Here is a 26,397-nt window from a genome sequence, read left to right as displayed (position 1 = left end):
AGGCTAGTGCTAGGCTAGCGCATGTCTATGGTAACTAGTAGCCTGCATTAAAAACCTCTTCAAAATCATCGGGTAGTACTCCAAACGTTGCCATATCTGATTTGTAGAAAACTCCTTTGTGAATTCCACGGGTAGTAAATGCAAAATGGTTATATTTCAAAAATGATTCAGTCAACACAGACATTTATAGTGATAGTCTGGTGTTATAAGTGATTTTCCTCAGGTGCACTGTGATTGGGTCAGACTGTTTTTAAAGGGCCTATAATATCATGCAAAATCGACTTTTTATGTCCATATCATAAACACCCCTGGAATGTTTTTTGACTTTATACACGCAGTTCTCAGCATTTCTCTCCTGTATTCGGCAACTATCAGCCAAAATAGTGTTTTTCTGTGACTGTCTCTTGATGGATGCTTGGTGAGCCTTCACCAGAATCAAAGTGGATTAACATTTATAACCAACGAGTCCCGTATTGTAAACACCTGATGATGGAGCAGCCAGGACAGAGCGGTGAGTCAATCTAAACGCGTGCTTGCTTGTGTGTTAGCCATTTACGAAGCTGTGTCGCAGATGTCAACTCATAACAGCATTGTGGACTAACCTCACTTTTTGCTGTGATATTTATATTTCTACTACGGCAAAGATTTATGAGCGGGGGGGGGGGGGGGGGGGGGGGGGGGGTTGTAAGAATACCCCCAGAAAATACTTATACAGTATTTATCACAAATTAGTGCTCCATAGTGGTAGTGGTGCAATATATCATATAAATGCCTATACTTTACTTTGGAAAGGCTAAAATAGCATGATACAGATCCTTTTATGCAGTCTACTGCAGTTACCATAGACATGCACTAGCCTAGCACAACCAAACTCTTCAATTATAAGGACTGCATGAATTAAAAAAAATGAATAAAATAAAAATCAACAACAGAAATCAACAACACTCTGGATAACTAGGAAATGAGGCCCTATGTCCAAAATCCCGAAATGTACCATTAAATATTAAGAAATAAAGACTAAAACTTGGTGCATTGTTACACCCCTAAGGGATGAGGTTTCTTGTTTTAACCTGTTACCTGCCACCTTTGTAAGTAAGTAAGTAAGTAAGTAAGTAAGTAAGTAAGTAAGTAAGTAAGTAAGTAAGTAAGTAAGTAAGTAAGTCCTTTATTGTCATTGTACCAGTGTATAAGGACAGCCCTGGCCAATGAAAAAGAAAAAGTGTAAAATGTTTCAATAATATATCTAATTTGTAATTTATTTATATAATGTACTGTTGAGTTGCTTATATTGGCTCCGCCTCAGGGCCTGCTCCGCAGATACCCCTGTGTTGTCAGGCCGCACTCATGATTGATACTCAGCATGACTGACAGAATTATCAGCCAATCAAAATTCGACGAACAATGGCAGTGTGTCCCCAGGCCCTGCTGCGTCTCTGTAGCTTCCCCTTCGCTTTCCTCGCCTGGGAAACCGCTTGTAACTGCGCATGGGCAAGATGTTCCAAAACATTGGAACAAGTGCAGCTCAACCCAACCGGATAAACAAAACATTTCTCTTGTAAAATGTCAGAACGAGGCAAAATTAAGTGGATTTATTAATTGCAGATATTTGGCGGCGCTTCCTCATGAAGAGCTTCGATGGCAGCAGGACATAGACGCTTGGCTCCCCGGACAGGAGAGGAGCGCTAAAAAGGCATCCCTGGGCATCTCACATAGCTCCAATCTGTAAGTCTAGTATCTTTTTGTCACTTTGGATTTTGCGTTTGGGTTGATTTCTGGCTCTGGATGTCTCGCATCTCCGCCTGTCATGTGTCACGTGTTTCCGTATACTAGTACGAGTGTTCCCGAAAGTTCTTGTTATTGTTTGGGGGCAGAGGCAATGCTGCTTTGGTTTGCGTTGTTGATTTTCTATTCTCAATCAGTTTATATGCGTTTGAGTGAGTGAACCAGGCTGCTACGGAAGGCGCTGACCGAGACCCCACGGCACGCCACTGCGAAATAGTGTTCAGGTTCCCGTCCTTAGGTTAGGTTAGGTTTAGGGTTATCAATTGTGCATCTGTACATTGACTTGAGACCCTACAGCCTATACGCCAGTGTGATACCTCATTTGAAAGACAAGACCTTCTATTTTCTAAAACTATGCATAAGATCTGTGTGAGTGAAACACAACTTACATCACATTTGCCGTTCCTAACTATAATCATAACCCTAACCCCAGCCTCCTGATCAGGGAGGACAGCAAGTAACAGATCAAAGGAATTTTCCGGTTGAAATCAACTTGACTTGTAGCTATTTGTGTAAAGTTTGAAGAATGTATTGGTGGGTTGTTAATTCTGTCTTGGTTGAATTAATATGTTAATAGACAATTAGCAGTCCAGAACAGTTATTCCTGATGATTATCCTCCTTCCATGTAATTATTTGTGGACTTTCCTGGACATTATATCACACACTGACTGCACATGCAAATGAGCAGCTTATTATATTCATACTCCGATTACTAAAGAGGGCCTCAGTAGATGTAGAAGAAGCATTAAATGGTCAACTAAGGAAAATGCTGAAAGTAAAAAAGAGACGGTTGCTTGAAAAAGAAAGCTTAGTACTAATCTTGAATAATTTAAAAGGCAAAGAATCATTATCAACAAACCCGAAAAAAATTGCTCTTTGCTGCAGTGCCATTTATCAGGCGTTGCAGCCCCATTGTTCTGTGCTCCCTCCTCTCTCCACTCTCTCCAGCTTTGTAGAGGTCGCGTAACTAAACGCTTTAACATTTATTACATGAATTTGTGGGTTCCATTGTGTCCATGAGCGCTATTGGCCTGAGGTTGAGATGACTAATTGTGTCTCGGTGGCCCATTCACGTGCACACATATGCAAACACGCTGTCACGCACCTGCCCGGGATGCCTATTTCAAAGCACCATTCACTGGACGCATTATATTCATCTTCGTGCATAATTCAGATTTGAATCAAGGACTGTCAGCTCGCACATCCAGACTCACGGATTTAATATTGTGGCCGAGAATAGCTGTGACAGGACTTTTTGGTGAGATCTAGTGACTTTGGTGACGGATATGTAACGGCGCGTTCTCTCTGCTGTCAAAGGCTGAGTCAGTAGCTCCACACTGTTGACTGTCTCACCATGCGCCGTACTTAATAGCCAAGGTGGCCTTCCTAATCAGAGCACCAGCTGTTTCCTGTCTTTGTGTCAGCCCATGCATGTCCATCTGGGCTGTGCAATGTGTGCTCGGGGGTCCTGTGACAGAAAGTGTACTCAAGCGCCTGCTGGAGGTCCATGTAATGCATCAGTGGGAATGCTGGGGAAAAGTTTTATTCTTCAATCTCTTGTGAAGAATGCTTGCAAGACGGACTGATTTTCAGCTTAAAGTGAAAGGAAAGCGCCCATGTTTTTTAATTACAACTAGCAGAATGCAGATAAACCACAAGCTCCCTAAAGGAAAGCATGTAATATATTTGATGATAATCTTTAGTAATGTTACCAGGAGCCTGCTAATCTAAAGCCACAACACAACATGTCTGCTTCAGTATTTCAACTCAACACTTCAGAGAAAATCTGACAAGGTGCACTTTTAAGAATTTGGGAACTTTGGAAACTGCTCATTTACATTAGCTTATTTAAATTCACTAAAAGTGCAGTATGTTCTTGATCTATAAGACCTTGTGTTTTTTCTCCTCAGCATCAATAATGTGGTTCGTGCCTGTGTAGATGTGTAGGGGCCTGTCTAAATTTTATTAAAATGGTGCATTGAAATTAATGACATGCATTAAATCTTCCTTAAAAACTGTTCCTTGGTTAAAAGCAATAGAATAACAACAGTTATGTCACATGATGGCGTCTCGTTTTTACTGCAAGCCTTCATTGTTGCTCAGGTTTGAGCATTTTTTTTCTCTTACTTCTTTCGATTCTAATTAGATTTTCCTTTATGGCCTGAGAACTATTTTATTATTTCAGTGCTGCTGTCTCAGACTTGAACTAAATGTCTCCATCCGTGCATAGATTTACTCATTACTCATGCATACACGCATTATTTAATAAGTACATGTTGTTCTTGGACATATTATGTTTAATCCCATGAGAACACACAAAAACAGAATTACATAAGCAATGGTAAAAAGTAATTTCTTTCTCACATTGTTTTGATGCATAGTGAAACTATTACATTGGTCAAGCATCTTTAAAAAGAAAAAAAAAAGAAAAAAAGAAATAACTGGGAGAGTTTAAATGTTTAATCCTTATAATAAGTAATCATTATACATTAATATTTGCATGCCTAAAAATACCCTGTTCTTCTTAATGTTTATGTTGTTTTAAACCTTTAAGCGATTGGGGCATTAAGGGTTCATGCACATTTGTGTAATAAAAAAAATTCAAGCATCATTTTTGACAGTGGTTGGACTCAAAAAGATTTTGATAAAAAATAATCAAATGCTGTAATGCATTAAGTATCTGAGTAAAATAGTCATGGCAACAGACACTGCCATTGTTTGTCGTCTGCTTTAAAATCAACTTGTTTTATTCTTCTGAAATATTCATTTGAGCAATGTAGAAAAACTAAGATTTCAAGTACTTTTCTATAAAATATCAATATTTGCATTAAATGTCATTCACAAGAGAACGGACATGCATCAGACCACTGGATCTGTTGGAGTGGGTAAAGGAAAGTGTGCTTTAAGTGCCAGGTCTAGGCAGTACACACTTATTGTTTTTGTATTAGCTGCTGTTGCGTAGAAACATGATGATTTTAATAAACAGCCCTAGGGATGAACAAGGTGTGTATGATTGAGCTTAACCAAAATATTGAGACTAGAATTTGCAGATTACTGGGATAGGGATTCAAGTTCTATTGTCATTACTTTGTTCCAAGTGTTTTTTACGAACGACCAAAATATTATCTGCAAAATATATTCAAGATGATGAAGAACAGTAATCCCACAGCAACCCATGTTGCAAAGCTGCAAAATGAACCTTTTTGAGGGACTTGTGGAAGACTATGCTAACATTTAAAAACAAAAGTTAAGGTGAAAGCACTTGCCTCGTTGGGCAAATTGTAAGGGACACAACAGACAAATCATTTAAGATATTCATGTGAATGAAATCACACTTGACAAATGCCATTATTTGCTGCTTTTGTAACCATGATATAAAACTTACAGCAGCTAAAATGGAATGGACTGGATGTTGACAGATATGATAATCAACATTTTTTTGTTCACCACGGAAAGGATGAGTTCATACAAGTTGAGGGACAAGAGATGCGAGCCTGGCTCGCTGTCTTACTCACTCTGTGTGTTCTTTAGGCCTCGAGTACTGCTCCATAAAGACTGGCTGATGAAATGAACCAACCAATCAGAGAAATGTGAGTGTAAGTGCAGTGCTGTAGATTAAACTGCTGTAGATTAAATTAGGTCCAAATTCAGTTTTCTTTTTTCTTTCAAAAACTTGCAAAAATGATCAGGTACGATACCCATCTTGGCTATTTAGTTTGAGATAACTTCTGATTTACAGCAGCTCATACAGCAGTGCTGTGATTGTTTCTGCCACAATTGTCCTAAGGGAAATCCACTCTCTATGGAGCAGTACCAAACTGTCTTCCTCTGTAAAGAACACATAGAATGAGTCATACTTTTAGCCAGGCTCAACAAACTCTGGCCCCTATTGAAATTTAGACAAAATCATAAGTTTCCAAAATCAACAAACCAAACACATAGATAGGACAATATTGATAATAGTACGTCCGTATAGTACTCAGATATGGCTACTAGTGTCCTCTCAAGTTTACATAATAAAACTTGGAGTGATTATAGCAGTAAGTGGTCTTTGCAATTATAAAAATCAATCTGAAACAGCAGTCTTTCTGTGTACAGTACATAGATATCTAGTCATGTGCAAATGTGTGTGTGTGTTTGTGCGTAAGCAATCTACAGAAGCCTATAGATTGGGCTAGTTGTGGGGTATTGCATGGGGTTGAACAAAGATGTCTCCCAAAGCACTGCGATGAAACAAGCTGATTAAATTAAGGAGTATACTGCCCCATATCCCTTTGTCCTCCGTCATTCAGTCTTTTTAACCAATGCGCCCATCACTAGTGCAGTCCATCTGGCAGGATTGACACTTGCTCCAAAGCTGTAGCGGATCCATTGCTATCCCCTCTGTCCTCCCCGACCTCTCTCTCGTCCTCGTCCTGATTGGCCAGTAGATTCAAGGGGTCAAATGTATGTGTTTTGGGTTCAGGGCTGAGGAGAGACAGCTGAGGTAATAGCGGGGCATCTCGTAGCTTGGCGGCCATCTCCTTTGCGCTGCATGCGGGGGTGTTTGTTTCGTACACGTCATGGAAGTTGTTGTAGTCCACCTCGTAGAAGCCATTCTCCAGTGACAGGACGGGGGTAAAGCGGTAACCCCAAAGCACTTCAGTGTCCAAGTAAGAGCTGCGGGCCTGACAGGTCATGCCTGAACCAGGAGCAAATGGACATGCAAAAGACAGAGAAAGAAGAAAAAAACATATTAGGAATTATGCTTGGAAGAAAAAACGAAAACAAAATGACTACACGCACACGTTTTCAGCTTTTGTTTTCTATCTGCAATTAAAGATATGAGTAATAGGCTGAATACCACTGACTTTGCCATAATTACATTTTTTAGAGATTCATCATTTATAGAAGCAAAGTAGGAGAAAAGTCTTAAAACTGCCTGAAGAAACAGAATTGGAATTTGTTTAAAAGATATGCAGAAAAACATGGCTGTTGGTCAGCTCCATTTGAAGATGATGAAACATTTGTGTATATCACAATAAGAATAACACACTGACACTTTTTTCTGCCCACTTCAGTTTCAACTCAGAATGAATATTTTACAGACTTCAAAGTCCACAAGCTACCGCAGTTTCTCTCATGTCCAAAAACAACACTTTGTCAAGACATTTAGAATTAGATGAAAAGATTAGAGTGTGAGAAGTTGTCTGTCAACTCATTTGCCAGCAATAACACCGCTGGCCATTTGGTGCCGTCTCACCCTGATGTAGACGTGCAGAAATGTGTTATCAATGCAATGCAGTATAATCCTACTACTCAAAGTACAAATACAGGAGAAAATCATTTACTTGAGTAAAAATTCTACTTAAGCAAAAGGATGAACAGATCCTCTTTCAAATGTACTAAAGTAAAGTACAAGAGTACAATTATTTGACACAGATTTGAGAAGCTTCTCAAAAGGTTGCAGTGCTAGTAGCCTATGTCGTTTTCACACAGGCTCTCGTTAGGTCGACTTAAAGGTGCTTTTGTCCTGAGATTGGCGCTTTTGGGTCAGTGTGAATCCAACAGCAGCACTTTAGGCCGGTCTAAACAGTTGCTCTGAGACTCCACTCGCACTCTGGGGCAGAGCGGATGTGGTGTGAACGACTCTCACTTTCATTCCTCTTTTTTTGCATGTAGAAATAACTTATTTTTAATCAATACATGCATGACAGGATGTTTGGATTAGGCTACTACTCTGATGAGGCAAAATGGATCAATTTTATATCATCAAGGTGTGTCACTCTTCTGCCCCTTTCCCTTCCTGCTATGCAGTAAAGCTCCGTGTGATAATGAAGTGCATTTCTCCTTGCCTTGCGTACCAGTATTTGACCACGAGAGAGAGATGACCGCCATGTAACATCAGGGAAGTGCAGACGTGCGTGACATTGACAGGTTGATGCCGTTCGTTCAGGAGACAGCTGATCGTTGTTATGTGGCGGATGTCAACACGAACTGAACTAACTTTGTAGTAAATACAGTTGAATTTAGGGTGAAACATGTGTGAAGACAATATGGCAAGATATGCTTTGTAATTAAAGTAATTTGAGCACTGAAATGATCAGTCCGATGAAGCTGTGGGGACTCTGTTTCCAGTACATCTTCTGCCTGATTTGTATTACAATGGATATAATGCTTTTATAACCACAACCTTAGCACTGCCATCTTCACAAGAAACATCTGACTCACCACCGGACAGTCTGTCCAGCTGTTCCATTATATAACAAGGCTTCATTTGAATGCACAACTAACTAACGATTTAAGGCATGCAACTTAAAATAGACTCGGGCACTAAATACATATGGAGATGCATTGTGAAGGAAGTCAAATCTGCATCTCTTCTACAGCTTTTGAGACTGCCCTAGTTTCCGCATTTAGCTTGCAAAGTGTTTATTTTAGTAACTATATAGATCCCTGATGACAAGAATGGAATTTTGTATAGTTCTAGCATTATGCTATTGTCAAGAGTGCACCAAATGTATTAGCAAGAAAATGTATTGAAATAGTTCCCTCTTCTAAAGCATTGTTCCTCCCAGAAGCAAGAATTGGCTTTTTCTCCCATTGTATTGGAAAAGCGAGCTGTTGTGCAAGCTGTAAAGTCTGCTGCAGGCTGCTGTGTAAGACTCTTGGCTGGTGATGTGTTTTTGAGCTATGAGACACTCCATGACAAACACTTGCTTTTTGGAAACAGGCAGTAATACCTACATTTGAGACCCTTTTAATCTCTCACAAATATTTATGCAAACTCTGCTTTATTGTCTGTACACATTTCAGAGCTCACATGTTGTAATACACAGATCCTGTTGATCTGTTCCATCTGTCACAATGAGTACGGTACACTTTGGTGAAGCTGACACAAATGGAAAATGTAATTGTATTTACTGTTCGTGTTTGAAGCCAAATGTCAGAGTCTTCCTACAGGGCTATTTGTTTTTCTTTTGCTACCATTCTCACCCTCTCAGCAGTCACCTGGTATGACTCATCAGGCTTCTGCGCCAGTATTGTTACTGCTCTGTGGGTCAGTTCATAGTTGTTGCCTGCTTTTGGTGCTGTAGGTTATTGTTAATATGTGTTCAAATGTTAATCTTTGAGTCTAGCAGAGTGAAAGCAGGTTGTCGTGCCCATATTTTCAAAACGATTTTTTGCCTTGTTTTGATGTTCCTGTTTTAAGTTGACACTAAACAGTCATGCTCTCTGTCAAATGAGCCGCATGCGTGTGTCTGTCACACTGAAATCCGAGCGTCCTCAAGAAAAATATAGAACCTTCCAGGAAACATTTTATGGATTCTGAGAAGTGGTATGGAATATATATATTTGATGCATTTTCCATTTCACATACAAATCAAATACCATATCTTTGCTAAAGCTGAAAGAGGGATCATTGTGCAGCTCAAAGTTTCAAGAATCAAAAATATTCAGTGAAGTCAGGGAATAAAGCCATGTCTTTTATTACAAAATGTTTGACTTGATTCATTGTAATGCGTAGGGCTCATGCAGGATCCACTGTGGGAGTTATAATATTTCAGAAATTCTCCGCATGATATATCTTTGTTCTTTTGCACGAGAAAATGAAGTCGCTTTTTTTTCAAAGGTCTGTGTCTTATTCCTCTTCCACCCTTATAAATCACACGGACCACAAAACGGCTTGTTGTATGAAAATGGATGAAACCATTTATTTGAACTTCCACCCTTTTCCCCTGGCCTATTCAAGTCTTAGGGAATTGGGTGAAGATTGGTCGTATTGGTTCACAGGAGATTGGCCAAGGACAATGACGCCATAACACCAGTGTGACTCCATTGACTGTGCTGTGAAGCCAACTGTGATTTAATATCTGAGTGGAGAATCCAGCAGCGTGAGCAGGAAACGTGATGGCTACAGTAGAAAGAGAATCCAAATGAAATAGAGCAGAAATGTCCGGATACATGCAAAAGAGTCATGCCTGGTTACATTAGTCAAGGTTGGTTTGTTATGAACAATTATGTCATATACAGTAGTATTGAACAACAAATTTGCACTTCACAATCTTCAATTTAGGAGTGTGCTTAATGTTGAATTCGTATTTCTGTTTTTTTTGTCGCCAAGACTCCTGTACACTCCAGTTTGTAAAAGGTTTCTGTACATTTCCAGAAGCAATCATTGTCCATCATTACAAAATAAATGTAACCAGCCTTGAGCACTTTTCTGGACCATCTGTCATGTGCCCAAAACACAGATGATTCATTTTGAAATAAACAATTTCAAAGACATAACCTTGCAGTGGCAACAGAGCATATGTGGGCTGCATGCGTGCAGGGAACCACTCCCAGCGTAGCAGTGACAGCCTTCCCTTCAGTTGTGGAGGCAGTGCATACAGGAATGTAGAAATGAATGTCAAAAAGCCATAAGTATTAATGTAAAATAAATCAAAAGGTCATTATTAATTGACTCTACCATTACAATAACATGAGGAGCAATTCTAGACCACCTTGGAATACCTACACCTAGTTCTTAAGTATATGTTTTTTCAGTAAGACCTTCCTGCCTAAGTACTTACCAATCCACTCAGCTCATTTCCTGTTTGTTGACTGATACATGTTTACCACTCATTATTTCCTTCCAAGAAAATGACATTTATTTGGCACTACATTACGTTGTGATTTAGCGATGTTCCATGTGATCTACGTAGACATATTTCTCAACCTGCAATGTAATAATCAATACACCTAAACACTTGAACTAGATAAGTGATAAGCCAAGTTTCTAAATGAGCATGCATTCTGACTTCATTGCTGAATTGTATAATGTGTTACATAATGTATTATGCCACTCCAACAATTCATGGAACCACTAGAAGCAGCAGAAGTAGCAGTTGGCAGCAGAAGTATTTGCAGCCTGCTGTAGATGTGTGTTCCCAAGTGCCCATTTATTTAGTTTTGGACATACATAGAGTGAAAGGGGTGAAGAGTGTGGAAAGACATTCGGCAAAGCTTTTATTTTTCAGTGTTTTTTCCACACGCCTTCTGAGTCGTATCAGACATGCACCAATTCCACAATGTGACATATAAATAATATTGCACGTACCTGTAGCCTCCACCATGCCCTCCAGGATAACCACGATCTCAAACTCCTCCTTCTCAATCTGCGCCATGGACATCTCCCAAAAGGGGCTCTTCTCGTTGATCTCGTGGGAGATGATGAGCGGCGACACCAGGAAGAGCCGGTCGTCCCCTGTGTCAAATCCAATGTTTATATCTGTCTGGTTCAGCGGGATAAACTCTCCTTCTTTAGTCTGCTGTGATCGGATCAGCTTTGCCCGGATCGATGCCTCCACGATATGGGAATTCCTCAGGTCTCCCACCCGAAACATCAGGCACATCTTATTGTCCCGTACGGAGATAACAGCATTGTGCGAGAACATCAGAGTTTCTGCGCGGTTCTTTGGCTGGGATATTTTGACGAACATGCAGCCCACCATCATGGCGTTCACGATGGACCCCAAAATGGCCTGCACCAGAAGCAAAACAATACCCTCTGGGCATTTTTCCGTGATTACCCGATACCCGTACCCAATGGTCGTCTCTGTCTCAATTGAGAACAAGAACGCTGAGACAAAGCTGTTGAGATGCTCCACGCAAGGGGTCCAGCCCTCCTCGTCGGCATGCAGCAAGTCCCCGCGAATGAGTGCGATAAGCCACCACAGGAAGCCAAAGAAAAGCCAGTTGACCACATAGACTAAGGTAAAAATGAAGAAACTAAGGCGCCAACGTAAGTCCACAAGCGTCGTGAAGAGGTCGCTGAGGTACCGGTAAGTCTCTTGGACATTTCCATGGTGAACATTGCACTTGCCGTCTTTTTGCACGTAGCGCTGTCGCGGCTTTTTGGCTGGGTCGGTAATCAGGTGAGTGCGGTCTGTTGGGATCTGAGCCTCCCGTAAGTGTTTGGGGAGTTTCTTTACCTGTGTCAGGAAGGGGGGAAAAAGAAAAAAATTATATGAGTGAACTTACCAAATTGACTGGATTGGCCCCTGGATAGTTTTTCAGATTTCAAAAGAACCCAGTATGAAAAATGCAGTTCTTACATTAAAATTATACCTGGAGTTGTATTTTTTTTTTTGAATGGCATGCTAACAAATCAAAGGTGCCCTGATAAAAGCCGTTTGAGTTTGCATAACATTGTCCCCCTTGATAAGCCCAAACAATCCACAAAGTAGGACTTCTAAACATTTTCCCCATGACTACTATGTTATTATTGATCAAGTTTCCGCACATATGAACCAATCAGTGAACCAATAACAATTGAAACCAGTAACTCAAATAGCCAGAAGAGTAGCAAAACCATACACTGTTGTGTGTTTGTGTACAGACACAAGGACATGACACAAGGGCAGCAGGTCTTGTCAATACTGGCCATGCTCCAGTGAGGCACTCCGGCTCCGCAGCTGTGCCCCGTCCCCCTGTGTTTCCCTCTCAGTCCTCCCGATAGCGCGTGGCTTTGGCAACTCTAGCCCTCATCCATCCCCCCTCATAGACGACTAAATCAATCACTAAATTAAGTCTGAGCAATCCGGTTAAACTTTTGTCTGAAAAACGTAACCGAATTTCCTCTAAATTACCGCGCCGTGACTTGGTTCCTGAGTTGTCCTTCTTTCCGCGGCGCAAGGGCGTGGGGAAGGACAGACTTGCTGAGGCAACCAAGGACGCGTTGTCAGCGCATTGTCGCCCTGCAATTGGAGGCGATGATTGAAGCGCATTGTGTTAAAGTGCGAAAACACATGATTTAACCCCATCATTATCCTGCTAATACGACACCTGTCCACTGTTAGTCTCATGCGCACTGTATCCCAAGAAACCACCCCATTGTGCCCTGACAAATGTTGTGCCGTATCATATAGACAGTGAAGGACAACAAGCCATGTCCTTAAAGCGACTGCAGCAGCTGGTAAGATCAATGACACTGGCTTGTTGTTCCACGGCTAGTGTGCTTTATATGTTTCAATCAAATGTCAACGATATTTTCGAGTGCTCACAAGTAGCGAGGCTTTCCTGTATTGATATGACGACGCCTTTTAGCCCCATAAGAATAATTGAAAGACGATATATTGATTGGAAACACAATTAAGGACATGATGAAGAAGGAACTAAAACTAACGAATTCAAGGTATCAAATGACAGGGAGACATAGTGTTGCTTTGGAATTGCTGGTAATTAGCGAGCAGAGACAATGCAAGGACACCAAAGCGCGCACGCCATCCATTCCTGCGCATTTGCGTCGCACTAATTGAGTGATAGATGAAGCCGTCACGAGTAGTGTCGCCAGCCTTTGGCCCGCACATAGTGATACATACATCCCCCAGGGGCAGCAGACCATAAACAAATTCATTAGTCCCCTCCACATGACAACAGAGGTAAGTGGTGGGCGCTCTTCTCCGTCTTAGTTGCGCTCGAACAGACAGTGTAAGCTCCAATCAGCCCGCAGGTCCAGACAGATATCGGTTTCAGTCGGGCACCATCCTTAAATGGCTGCTCCCCCCCACTTATCAAGGCAAAGTGAGATAAAAGACTATAGTTTGTCCTCTTCGCTTGTCTGGCAAAAAGGACGCGACGGACTTTGGATCATTTGTGTATCAGCATGTGAGGAATGTGCTCCTGTAGCCTTATTAGATCATTAACATTTGGAGAATTTGAGATGCACTCATATCAAGACTTCAATGAACACTGCAGTGATTATGTTTGAGCAGGAAATAAAAGTGGACAAGCCTGTTTGGGAAAGAGTGTTGATTTTGTGTTTCAACCATTTGAAATGCTCTAGAAATACCTTCTAAATATAGTGAGTGTAACTAAATTAGAGAAGGACTAATCTGGACCCATTGAACATGTAGTGTGAGTCATTTGACCTTGCATTAGGTGAAAAAGACTTTAATGTAGGTACAGTATAGGCTCTACATAATACATCAGACAGTAGCCTCCATGGAATGTTGATGAGCAGCACAAATACTCCTTGTGAATTCATGTAGATGCCTAGAAGACTGCATCCTAGTGAAGATGTTTGTTTAGTAATGCTTCTTTCTGTAATGTTTTACAGATTGATAAAAACATGTTTGCTCTCATTCCTAGTATATATAGCATATTTATATTTTTGTAAGCATTGCCACATTTTGACCAGAGTATTTTATGATTCATCTTATTAGTCAGGTTCACTATGTCCACTGTTGTGGGATTTTTGTGGAGAGTATGAAAGCTATATATTTTTGGAAACCTTATGGTATAAGCAATGAGAAAAGCAATGTTTCCATTTGCCCTTGTCATTTTGTAAAATTGTGCAATTAAACAATTTTTCCATTAGAGTAAATGGGGAGTTCTGGTCATCGCTGCGGCAACACCGTGAAAAATATGACAAGGGTTTCATTGACCACAAGGAATTTGCTGCCAAATTTTGTTAATTTCCGGCAAACTACGTTTTTTACTCCCCATATAAATGTTTTTTTTTCTCACTATTGTCGCACCTTTTTCTTTTTACATATCAGAGCAAATGGAAGCATTGTTTTTCTGAGTGCTTAGTTTATAAAGTTTTCAAAAATGTATAGTTTTAATACTCTCCACAAAAATCCGGCGAAATTACATTGTGAACCGGACTATATGTTTGACTGATTAGTCCAGAGTTGTGTCAAATTTACCTGCGCAGGTGTGACTCCTATCTCCATGTTGTGGTCCATGAGGACTCGGGAATCTCCTGCCATCCTCAGCCCCTGCTCATCCCCTGGAATCAGAGAAAACAAAAGTACAAAAATACATGAACAAATCATGGGCACATTATTACAAATTGACCCGCCTTGTGCATCATTTATATACATGTTTACCCTCCAGACGATTATAGTGTATTACGTCGGGCCCTTTCCCATTTGGTAAAATGTCAATATTGGGCAGCTGGTGTAATTAGCACCTGCCGACACACGGCGTTTGAACCGTGTGTGGGAAAAGGGCAGTCCATTTGCGCTGGCTGTGAAAGAGCTAAGCAAAGAGCTAAATCTTATAATGTGGAATGTCAAAGCAATCATTCCATTCAATCTATAGCTTATAATCATATATTTATCATCCCATATTTCATGTCCTGTTCATTTCAAAGCTAGTGGTGCATTTTCATTCCCCAAAGACCTGAGAGACATAGTGCACATAATCCGTGTTTTTGCTGTTTCCTTGTTGTTGTTTTGTTCCTATTGTACTATGTTCCTTTTGTACCATTGTGAAATGTACTTTTTTTGATTGAGTTTGGGGGTTGGCGCTCATGAGCTTATTGCTTCAGCCCACTCCTTTTGAGCAGAATGTATTGTGTTCAGTGTCATTTTTTGTTTTTTTGCAAGTGACCAAAATTCTATAGTGACAGCATCATCTCCTTTTGGTCAAAGAGAAAATGTTCACTTTATCCAGAAAAACAGCTCTGCGGGAAACTGACTCGCGAGATCAATTCTCTATATGACCTTAAAATCTTGTGACAGTTGTTCGTCATCTGAGTTTGAAGCGGCTGCAGCCCACGTCTCAAATCAGAGCCACACAGGACTGTAGTGTTGACAGTGATGGTCGAAAAGCAAAGGGCAGACTGACGTGACACGCATCGAGTGTTTCGGAGCAGAAGAAAGAACACAAAAACCTCAGCTTAGGTGAAGTGCACGCGGCGAATATATTACACGGAGTTAGCAAGGTCTCGCTTTCTGTTTGGGTCTTCATGAATTAAAGATAGCTACCGACCGCAGGATTTGCAAACTCCAGAGGTTTTGAGTGCTTTTTAGGAACACTAGCCAGCCACGAAAACGCGAGGTGCTTCAGGGCTGATACAGAAACTGTTGGGGGATGCTTTATCTTGGCGCTTTAAGAGGGTAACAAGCATTTATCTTGTTACCGGGAGAGTGACAGAATGCCCGGGCTGAATTGTGACGATCCTGATAACAACAGCACTCATCTGTTCCTCTTAAAGTGACAGGAGTTTTTTTGCTGGGAAAGTGGGAGACAAGCCACCTCAGGGATATGCTAAGTACATATCGTTTTCTGTATTTGCTGACGCTGCAGGCAGTAAACAATCATCGCTAGACAAAAGTGCAAACTGTATCTGCTCTTTGTCTTTGAATCTCCCCGAGGCTTGAAGTCAGAGAATAGCTTTGGGGAAAACAACCGCAATACTTATCTCTTGAGTGTGGCAACCATTCTTTATTGGATGGTATAAAGAATGGCTGGACAGTGAAATTGCTCAGTTTCACCGTGTGAAACATCACTTTTACGGGCCAGTGAGCCATCAGGCGAAACTTAGAGTCATGAAACATCACGTGTAGATTCTGCATGGTGGCAAAGGTCAGCTTCCTTGTCTCACAGCTGAGTTTCTTCTCTTGTGTCTGGGTGGGTTTTTCCTCCACAGTCACCCGTTTCCTCCCATTAACCAAAAACGTACAGTTGTGCTCCAAAGTTTACATACCCTGGCAGAATTTCAGATTTTTTTTTACTATTTTTAAAATAATATATTTTTAAATCATAATGAAAAATAAAGTACCAAAATGACCCTGTGCAAAAGCGGCCTGATGGTACTCATCATAGATCATCATAGACCCTCATAGGCCTTGTTGACAACAAAAAAAGTACACCATACCTACTGTGAAATATGGAGGTGGTTCGCTGATGCCACTGGCACCAGCAGAATAAAGTGAAGGTCCCGTTAGTGCCATCTCAGTCTCCTGACCTTAATATCATTGAACCACTGTGGGGAGAGCTCAAACGTGCATTACATGCAAGACAGCCCAGGAACTTGCAGGAACTGGAGGCTTTTTGCCAAGAAGAATGGGCCGCTTTACTATCCAAAAAAATAAAAAACCTCATCCACAACTACCACAAAAGACTCCAATCTGTCACTGATGTTAAAGAGGGCACAGTATTAAAGGCCGTATACCTGATTTTTTTTTATTGCAAACAATGAAAGTGGTAGCCACTATATTAAAATGTTAGTTGTGGTCCAAACTCATTCCCAACTTTCCTAATATATTTGTAGCATCCAAATTCTTTACAGGGACAAGTTTATAGGCACATTTCACAACTTGCAGGGTCACTTTTCACGGTCACGTTCACAAAAATAATAGAAAAATTGCCTGAAAGTTCATAAAATTGATACACTTGATCCATGCTGTTTTCCCCACAAACGTTTGAGTTTACCATATTCACCTTATTCCGGTAATTCGCGTGGGCGCCGCCATGAATTGTGCCCGCCCATTTTCTCCTATCTGTTAACATGGGGCTGGAGAAGTCCAAATAATATCAGTCACTACACGAAAACAAAGCCGTTTTTCGGTGCAGTGTTGACATGTTGGTGCAAATGAACATTGGCCATTTTACACAAATCAATCTACTAAACATCAGCTAAGAATATTATAGGCTTTGCGCTCGACCGGAAGTGTCTGTACAACGGAAGTGCCGAGACAGAGCAAAAAGTGGCAAAAGTGGGCGGGGCGGAGTAAGGTGAATACAAAAGGTAAAGTAAAATCAGGTATAGCTCCTTTAAGAACTTGGGTATGTACACTTTCATTAGGGTCATTTTGGTCCTTTCTTTTTTCATTATGGTTTAAGAATAGCAAACCCAGTTGTTTCACTTCACACAACCATTAACTATAAATAGTCAAAGAAATCTAAAATTCTGCCATGGCATGTAAACTTTTGAACACATCTGTATAATTGACAGATTCCCTGCTTAATACTCTGGACCAAGATTGTGGCTGAAAAAGTCATGGCTTCTGACACCTTTCCCCAATGACATGAGACTTGGGTAAATACAGAGAACATATTCTTCCCAGGACAACAGTGAAATATTGACAACAAAGATATAATGCTTTTCATTCAGAATTGTGCCCCTTCTAAATTAAGCATTTTCCTATTTCCCCTGGTCTATACGCACATTAGGAAACTGTAACCTAATGGACTAGAAATACTTTAACATGAATTATACTATTTGCCTTATTCAATCACCAATAATTTGCTGATATAGCGTAATAATATTCTTCAAATGCTTCCATAATAGATAATTGAGATGTCTGTGCACAACAGTGACCTTTGGAAAGCTGAGGCAATCCCCGGCCAACTCTTCCTATATAATTCATGTATTTTCTGCTGCGGTTGAGCGTGACTGTGTTAGATATGGCCGCAGACATGGCCCATTCAGCAGTATCTCACGGTTTACAATACAAATTAGACAATTATAGAGCACTGATCCATAGATTTTAAGGTCATGGGTTGCAGTTTTTCCTGTCAGTTCATCAAATGTAGCCCAAATGCTGACAACAGACAACGCAGCAGGGTTAGAAGACTGCATTAACCTATGTAAAAAAAGAAAAAGATTAAGAAGCTGTGATGGAAGAAGGAAACAAAATACTGTATATTGTGCTGAATAAAGTCCACAATTGCTGAAGACTGTGCCACTACTACTACTACTACTACTACTACTACTACTACTACTACTGCTACAACATCATTATTTTTCCCAGCTTATTATGTGACAGGAGCTATTCAAACACTTAAAGTTAAGTAATGGTTTTTATGATCTTAACGCTGCATTAACCTTATCCTTTTTTAAAGACGTGAATGTCAGAAAGAGTCGAGCATAAAGTGTTAGCTGCTGCTCTAAATGGTTTCGAGCAGTCACAATCTGACAGCCTTGTCAGATGACTTTGTGAATCAGGGCAGTACGGCATATATTGCACGTGAATTAAAACTGAACTATATTTAGGTACAACACATGTGGTCTTTCCCATAAATTGCTGAACTCTACAAAGTCAATCAATTACTTACTTGAGCTTCAACTACAATAAATCAATGATTATACAAAATACGATACACAATACGATTTGACCATTTGGTGTTTGTTGCCATATTTGTTTTGCTTTTGGTCTCGAGTGAGAGCGAAAGGCCGTGGTGACTGGACATGCCTCAATTAAGTCCCGGGCTGCGACTGACCCGTAAAAAAAAGCATGGACTCCAAACCCTTTGGCTTCTCACTCACGACACTTTGAGGTCGGGCGGGTCAAATGACTAAAAACATTGTCACTGAGTTTGGCTCGGGGCCCGGCACGCACACATTTATACTAGCCCCTTTCTCCGCCATGGCCGATAGTGAGCTGAGTGTATCCAGTGATGTCCTTCTCTTGGATAACCTTCTCCAGAGCGACACTGCAGCACTAAGACTTGCACTCCCACTCCACTAATGATATGCCTCTTTCTGCGTCCTTGTGTCCTACGCCGTAATTTCAGTCAGTCTACTCTCGCTGCTTTTAGTAACACTATCCCTAAATGAGCTTGGGAAGTTAATAAGTACCTGATAAATTATTTCCATCTCTTTTTAAATTTCATCTCTATAGTTCCCTACGTGATTTTAAGCAATGCATGATTTATCACAGGATTCTGGGGCCTCTACTGCACTGTACCCTTTGGTAAAGCAGTAGCCTCCACTCACATTCTTTTATCTAGACAAACTCTTAACATCAATTTGAGATTTCTCAGTTAATGTACAAGCACCAAGCACCGAAAGTGCGATCACTTGAGTAAGGGCCTAATGCCAAAAAAATGCACAAATAATAAACTCTGAGAGAGATGGAAAAGAAGGAAGCAGCCAAAAGAAAGGAAGATATCAGATCGTTTGTGCTAAACACACAAGTGGATGAAGGATGGCATGTTCCGCTGCTGTTGAGTGTTAGGGATTAAAACCCAACACCTACAGGCAGCCAAGTAACACCCTCTTCAAAGTGAGCTGGCATGAAACAAAAAAAAAGATGCCAGAAGGAAGGGGAAGAGAGAGGGTTAAAAAAAAAGAGGAGAGGAAAGAGAGAAGTGGGGGAAAGAACACAGTGAAAGAAAAGAGGAAACGCAGCGAGAGTGTGTAGGAGCAGGGAAAGAAGAGTGGAGAGAGGGGAGAGTGCTCTCCGACACGTCCTCCTCCTATCAGCCGTCACTGTCCGCCTGTGATTTACAGCCCCGATCTCACCAACTTCTTCATCTTAACAGCTATAAAAAGTGCAGGAAGAGGAAGCTCAAAGTTCTTCCTCTTCTGATCTGGTCAATGCCTAGCAACATACAGATAGCATGGAATTTTCGAAGGGAACTTTATCAGTGATTGCGAGGCATTGCAGGGGGCCCAGAACGGTTTCCAACACATTGCGGTAGAGGTTTTATTGCTGAGGTTTTCCCTGTGGAATGTTTGGATCTTATAAGAGGGCTGTGACGTTCTAGACTTTGGCAGTAGCTAATATCTATCTTTTCTACAAATTAATAAATATTAAAATCTATCTAGCGTCATAAAAAACAGTCAACATTTTACTATGTTGTGTTATTCAATGATGTATGCATTGAAAACTGCCAGGAAAAAAAAAAGGGAAGTCATATTTCATGCTTGTTTAAAATCAAAATACGATAAGAGAAGTGGGCTGCACCAGTGTTGTTAATACATAAGAACACATTCATACAGTATGAGGCTGATCAAGTGCTAACGGAAGTGCTTAGTGTATCAATGTTTATTTACAATGAGATGACGAGAAACTGGAAATTACTTTTATTAACTGTTGCAAAAGTCAGCAATATAACGATTGAAACTGCACACAAATATGTTTCACTGTGTGCACATGGGATGTTAACAAATCCAGTATAAAACACAAACATAAGGATCCAACAGAATTCCAATAACAGAAGTGCATACAGTAGTGTTTTAGTGGTTCTTAACTGGTGGGTTGGGACCTCAATTTCCATGGTTTGGGCTCATTGTCAAAAATCAAAATATGTTTTAAGTTGAAATTCATATGTTCTTGTCATCAAGGTGCACGGATTCCAAAGGACCAGTTTAGACTCTAGAGCTGAAGTTCACCTCATCATGTACATGACCGTGATCATGGAGGATGTGTTGCAGGATGGGGGCGGGGCTGCAGAGAGGAGCTGTATGCGTAACACAATACAGTGGAGCCAAAGGTCAAATGCATTTGATTGGAATTCAGGACATGCTTCCCTGTGTCCTCATACTCTGCTCCAGAGAGCTCCTGCTGGAGTCAGCATATATGAGGTCAATATTATATTAGATTAAAGGCTTGGGGTTGTTTACGGATTGATGAGGTTATTAGGACTCTGCTGTGCAATATCTGGCTATATTATTTTCACAATTGTGAGACATTGTGACAAGGGTATTTGTACCCCTCACTCACTTTACATTTCTACAAGATAATGAGCTGCAGATATACCAGACCGTGATTCCCATGGGTGATGTATTGGCTTCATGCATGAAAAGTGAAAGCTTAAAACATCTCTCTGATCCAAACATATTATTGCTCAAAAGGTCAAAGATGCTATTCGTCTTGCTGCACTAATTATTTATGTGAGAAATTCTGAAGTAAGGGGTAAGAATATTTACTCAGATTTATGCAAATATTATTCTAATAATGATGTGAATATGAAAACGGTCACTGATAAATGGACCTGCTCTTTTGAAACAGGAGGGAATCATTTGTAATATGCAGCTCTGTGACCACATGGCTCCATCTATAATAAAACAGTAGTGGTTACACCTTCACCTCCTGTGATATGAGCAAACCACTTAACAGACTTGATTAATCTCATTTCATCAAGCTTCATTTTTCTCCTCTCTCTCCTCACAGCTCCACTGGCAAATGAACTAAGACCTTCCTAAATGATATGGGCTATTCATGCAATGAATTGTGTGATGCCCTTTATGATATTCTTATTCATATAGCGGGCTGTGTCCGGAAGGACATTTAGTGTAAGACCAGTGCATGATTATGAAACAAATTATTGGTGATACTCCTCAAATGAAAATAGATGTTGTTACTACACAAACATAAAGCAGTGAGACATTTGCATGTCTGAAAAGTGGATTCATCTTGCACTTTCTACAATATCTACAATAAAACATTTTCCAAATGAACATATATGTTATATTAAGACAAAGAATAATGATAAAAATAAGAAGTTTCTCTTCTGATCTTGGAACTAAGCAATGAAGGGTTATAGGATGAGAGAGCATCCTTCCATACAGACCGTCCTGCTGTGAGGTTGGGGAATCAAGCTCCATACTGTGTCCTGAGGCTAGTGATTCACCCACCTCACCTGTATATGAATATGGTGTGTGATTGGTGGTGGATTGTTGGTGCAAATTGGCTGCCACACCTAGTCAGTCTGCCCCAGGGCAATTGAGGCGGGTGGAGAAAGTTTAAAAACATCAAAAAGTACATTTGTGACCATGTCTGTTTAATTAGCACTATGGAAATAATCCCTATACTATGGCCAAGTCACCTTGTGAGTGCAGATGAGTCTGGTTTCAGAAGCTCAGCAGGTTGAGGATGGTCAGTCTATCCCAGCTGTGCTTACATACATCTTGCTCCTACTCATTGTACATAAGATAGCTCCTTTTTACTATTTATCTGTTTGCACATTTCCTGTCTATTTTGCACACCCTGAGTGATCTTATTACGTGCCGAATGTAACAAGTGAATTTCTCGATTGTGAGATGAATAAAGGATTGTCTTATCTCATCTTATTGAGTACATGGTTTTTAGTGTGGGTGACTTTTAGTCATGTAAAAAGTGCTATACAAATACGTTTGCCTTCTTCTCAATTACTATGAATAAAACTCCAAGAAAACTTATGCAGTGAGGAGAGGTAGATCTGTATAACCACCTCATGAATAAATGAACGCTGGCTAACAAAGGGATCCTCACAGTAAAAAAGATTCTCTTCTATTGAAAGAAGTTCTCATGAAGGCAGCTCCAGCCCCAGAGGCTAAGCCAGGAGCAAGAACCTCTGTACAACTTTAATTTCACATGCACTAAGCTGCTGCAGACAGATAAGGATACAGGCCACAGGCCATTGTGAAGATCCTCATACTCCTTCACCCAAAGCCACTAAACCTGCACACAGGGTTTATATTGGGAAATCTCTCACTTGTCTGACTGGAATCTGCTGTCAATACAATACTAGTGATATTCAAACTGTGGTAAAGGAATCTCCAGTGTATATCCTCCGGTTTGCCCTAGTTTTGACCAGATTAAGACATTGTTTATTCCATTTTAGTCCCAATTAAGTTTATGTAAGCATTTTTGTTTATGTGTTTTGCATGGATAATTTGATAATAATGTAATAATGTTTTTTTTCCTGGTTAAACCTTCTTCTGAGTTTTCAATGATGGTAGATTTGAATGCTTTTATGTCTGTTAAGTTAATATCATAATATAAGATTGCACATGGAGTGAAAAATTAAGAACCTATAATTGCTTTGTACAGTTGAAAGCTAAAAATATATGATTCCAAAGGTTTTCTTGGGTAACAGTCTTTATTTGCACAATCAAATCCATTGTTACAGCTGATCCTAAAGTGTGCAACAAACTGCATTGTTCTCACACATAAGACAACAGAGGATATGAGCCGTATTGTCCCCCTCTTTATCTTGTATTCAGGATGGCTCATGTTGGATGTTTGCGAGCGCCAGTGGGCTTTCATGTTTTGTGCCAGCATAGGTGCAGTGGGCAAACAAAGAACAAAGAGGTCAGATTTAAAAGACTGGTCTATGGCAAACACAGGCTGCCGTGCTGTGCTGTATGTTTGGATCAACATAATACGGCTCTATACAGGTTTATGTGCAACAGGACAGCAGCAAGGCAATATGGGCATAGCGTATATTGTCACGTGAATCTGACTTTCATTTTGGAAAACAGTTCACACATGGATGGGATTAAACGGCGCTATTGATTTACAAAAGGAAAAACTGCAAGAGTTTCCTAATAGTGTAATAATATCATGTAGCAAATTGTATTCTTCCCATGTCTTTGATGCAAATGCAAAGGAGAGTTGCAATTATATTCATATATGTAGCTCCCGGAGAGCAAGGCTGTTGAATTATAAAAAAGGTATTAGTGGAGTGCACTGTACAGCGAGATAAGTTTCTCAGTAGTGTTGCATATGTAAGTCAGCCGCATTGGTCGATCAGCTGTTTTACAAACATTGTATTTTCCCCTGGTACCTGACAAACACACCCATTCTCCAGAGCAATAAACATGGTGAGGGGGGGATATCTGTGCGCTTGGCTTAGCTTTTTGACACAAATGCGGCAGAACAGGATGCAGATAGGTTTGAAAATGGGAACTTTGCGAACATCCCCCGGAGACATGCGCTCCTGACTAAATAAACACATCCAATTAATTATTTGCAGAGTGTCTTCTTTAGAGAGGCTCCTGAGATGCCGCTGAGCTCTACATCTGCCCTTTGCCCCGGCTACAGGACACTTGTTAGGAAGACGATGGCAAGTGCGCAGGACATTTGTTTAAGTGTATGCCGCATCTATGGCATCATGGATATGGTCAGAAGGCAAATCTATCAAAAGGCATGGCATCGCAGTGTTCTGCTACAAAGACATAAGCTCATCCACAACCACAACTAAAACAGAACTGTGCCAGACCACCTTTTGATTGTCAAGAGTCAAAAAAGCTGAGCTAAAAAGCCGCTTGTGGCTGTAAATCAATGCAGATGTTTGCATTATACACAACTTATAAAGTACAAAGATCAGATGTAGAGTTTGAGTTGTCAAATATCGAATTAGCAGAGATATGTTTGTTTTCCTCCGACACACAGGAGGTAAGCCCAATTCTCAAGGTCTGAGGTACACAAGGATTCATATTGTTCAGCTCAGGCTGATTTGTTTGAACCCACACCACTGGTGGTTTTAGCCAGTTGTGTGTTGTGAGGTTTTGTCGTGGCACTTACTGCAAGCTCTTTGACGGCGTGAAAACACAAGTTGTACTGCCACACACTCAAAAACTGAAATAGTAATTGTCAAAACCAAATATTTGATATATTTACTATTGTTGTAGTTTGTTGTTTTGAAGCTTGGCTGTGATTGGCTAAAATGAGGCATGCTCGTTCCAATCAGCGGCAAATGCTCTGCTAAAAGTTTGCCCTCTTCTCGAACGATTTAAATGTTCTATTCCAGATTGATGTCACTGATGAAGACATCTGTTATCTGTTCTCAAAAGTATATTTTACAGTAATACCTTGACAGTCCCCCAGAACTCCAGAGGAGAACAGGGACCATCAGAAAACATTTGACATGGCCAGTGAAAGCCCACTATATCGTCATCAAAGTTTAAAACCAACTCCTCTTAACATGCTGCAGTGTGCAATGGACCGGAGCTGCTACCACTAACACTACTATACTGTACATCAGGCAGTAAACCAAGCAGACCTAATCCTCACCCAGAGGAGACTGTTTCAGGGGAATCAATATAAATGATTTTCTCTCAATGCTTGGTATGTCCTGCAATATTCATGAAACAAATGGCTAAAACATACAGCATCTTCTGCCTTTGTTGGCTGTCGAAAGATGAATGTGCCCCTTCCCTGTGATATACTTGTCACACTCAGATATCCGCACGCGCATTGACTTTACCCGTGCTGCTGCGCTTGTGCAAAACTCCTGCATTGGCGTGAGAACTAAAGCGCGCCACATGGCATAAACACCAGCATGTTGTCAGGCTTTGCAATACCTTGGATGGAAATAATTGACCCCCAGTAACACTCTGCAAGACGATGCGCGTATCTGCAGCAATATCAACCTGACAGGAACTATGAATTTCAATGTTTTCATTTTACCTATGGTTGTGCAAAGTCTAGATGGAAATCGCATGATAAAAACACGCATGCATTACCCAGCCGTGCAAGCAGCATTGAGATCTACGCATCAGCAGCTCACCGTACACCCCCTTTTATATCCCCACCATCCATCTCTATCTCCTCTCCGCGCTGCCTACCTTCAGTTCAGTGTAGCCGGCGGGCTCCCTCCGAGGCATTGCCCAGGACTGCGCACTCTTTTCCCCCGCGTGGTTCGCTCAACGACAGCCCGCCTCCTCCAGCTCGCCTCGCTTCTCTTATGCCACCCAGCGTCTTCTTCTGCCGCTACTGCTGCTATAGTCACCAGCACCACTCGCGATGCACTCCTGCAAGAGGGGGGTCTGCCAGTGCATGTGTGTCTGAGGAGGAGGAGGAGGAGAGAGAGGATAGGACAGAGAAAGAGAGGGAAAGAGAGAGAGGATGTAAATTTGCATCTGCTGTCTCCTGAAGGTTTCTCTCTTCTAAAGCCTGCATAAGGGCTCTTGAATTCAAGCATTGGCCTATTAAGATAGAACAAAGCCTTTATATCTGCGCAAGCTATCAGTGTGAGAATATGCAAGTGCGTACTCAACATCTAACCACATGGCTTGCTTTACTATGCAGCAAAAAAAAAAAAAAAATCTTCTACTGTAGGAGTAATGTCCAACGGGCCAATGAGAGGCAGGAAAGGAAATGGCACAGGTGATTTATGCCATGGGTGTAAAACAGGGGGGAAGAGAGAATGCGCGGTGCACTGTACTACAATCAATTGCACTAAAACTGCAGTTGAAGAGAGAAAAGCCTTGAGGTGTGAAACAAAGATGGCAGGATAAGGCAAAGGGGAAAAGGGACAGCAAGGCAAAACAAAGACACAACAAAGTGGGTGTATAAAAGATGCACACGCGATAAGAGCAGGAACACGGAATATAGCTGCAGGCGATGGAGACATCTTGACCT

General features: G+C 40.9%; 1 protein-coding gene across 1 annotated transcript; it reads right to left on the bottom strand.

Annotated features, from left to right (window-relative positions):
• Positions 1 to 4,899: 4,899 nt before the first annotated feature.
• Positions 4,900 to 25,941, bottom strand: kcnj5 (potassium inwardly rectifying channel subfamily J member 5). The gene is made up of 4 exons (XM_079560492.1): positions 25,602 to 25,941; positions 14,458 to 14,540; positions 10,866 to 11,739; positions 4,900 to 6,464 (listed from the first exon to the last, which is right to left on the bottom strand). Exons 2-4 carry the CDS (start codon positions 14,518 to 14,520, stop codon positions 6,100 to 6,102), a joined length of 1,302 nt encoding a protein of 433 aa, XP_079416618.1. The 5' UTR covers positions 14,521 to 14,540; positions 25,602 to 25,941; the 3' UTR covers positions 4,900 to 6,099.
• Positions 25,942 to 26,397: the final 456 nt, after the last annotated feature.

This window comes from Gobius niger (assembly GCF_951799975.1).
Source record: "Gobius niger genome assembly, chromosome: 1".
NCBI classification, from domain to species: Eukaryota; Metazoa; Chordata; class Actinopteri; order Gobiiformes; family Gobiidae; genus Gobius; species Gobius niger.
Note: the sequence above shows the minus strand (reverse complement) of the source record. Positions and strands in the feature narration are given on the sequence as shown.

Excerpts from the sequence above, each read along its gene's own strand:
- kcnj5 (XM_079560492.1), bottom strand. The coding sequence starts at position 14,520 with ATGGCAGGAGATTCCCGAGTCCTCATGGACCACAACATGGAGATAGGA. Across the intron at positions 11,740-14,457 it reads TAGGAGTCACACCTGCGCAG|GTAAAGAAACTCCCCAAACA; the intron begins GTAAATTTGACA and ends TTCCTGACACAG. Across the intron at positions 6,465-10,865 it reads GGGCATGGTGGAGGCTACAG|GCATGACCTGTCAGGCCCGC; the intron begins GTACGTGCAATA and ends CTCCTGGTTCAG.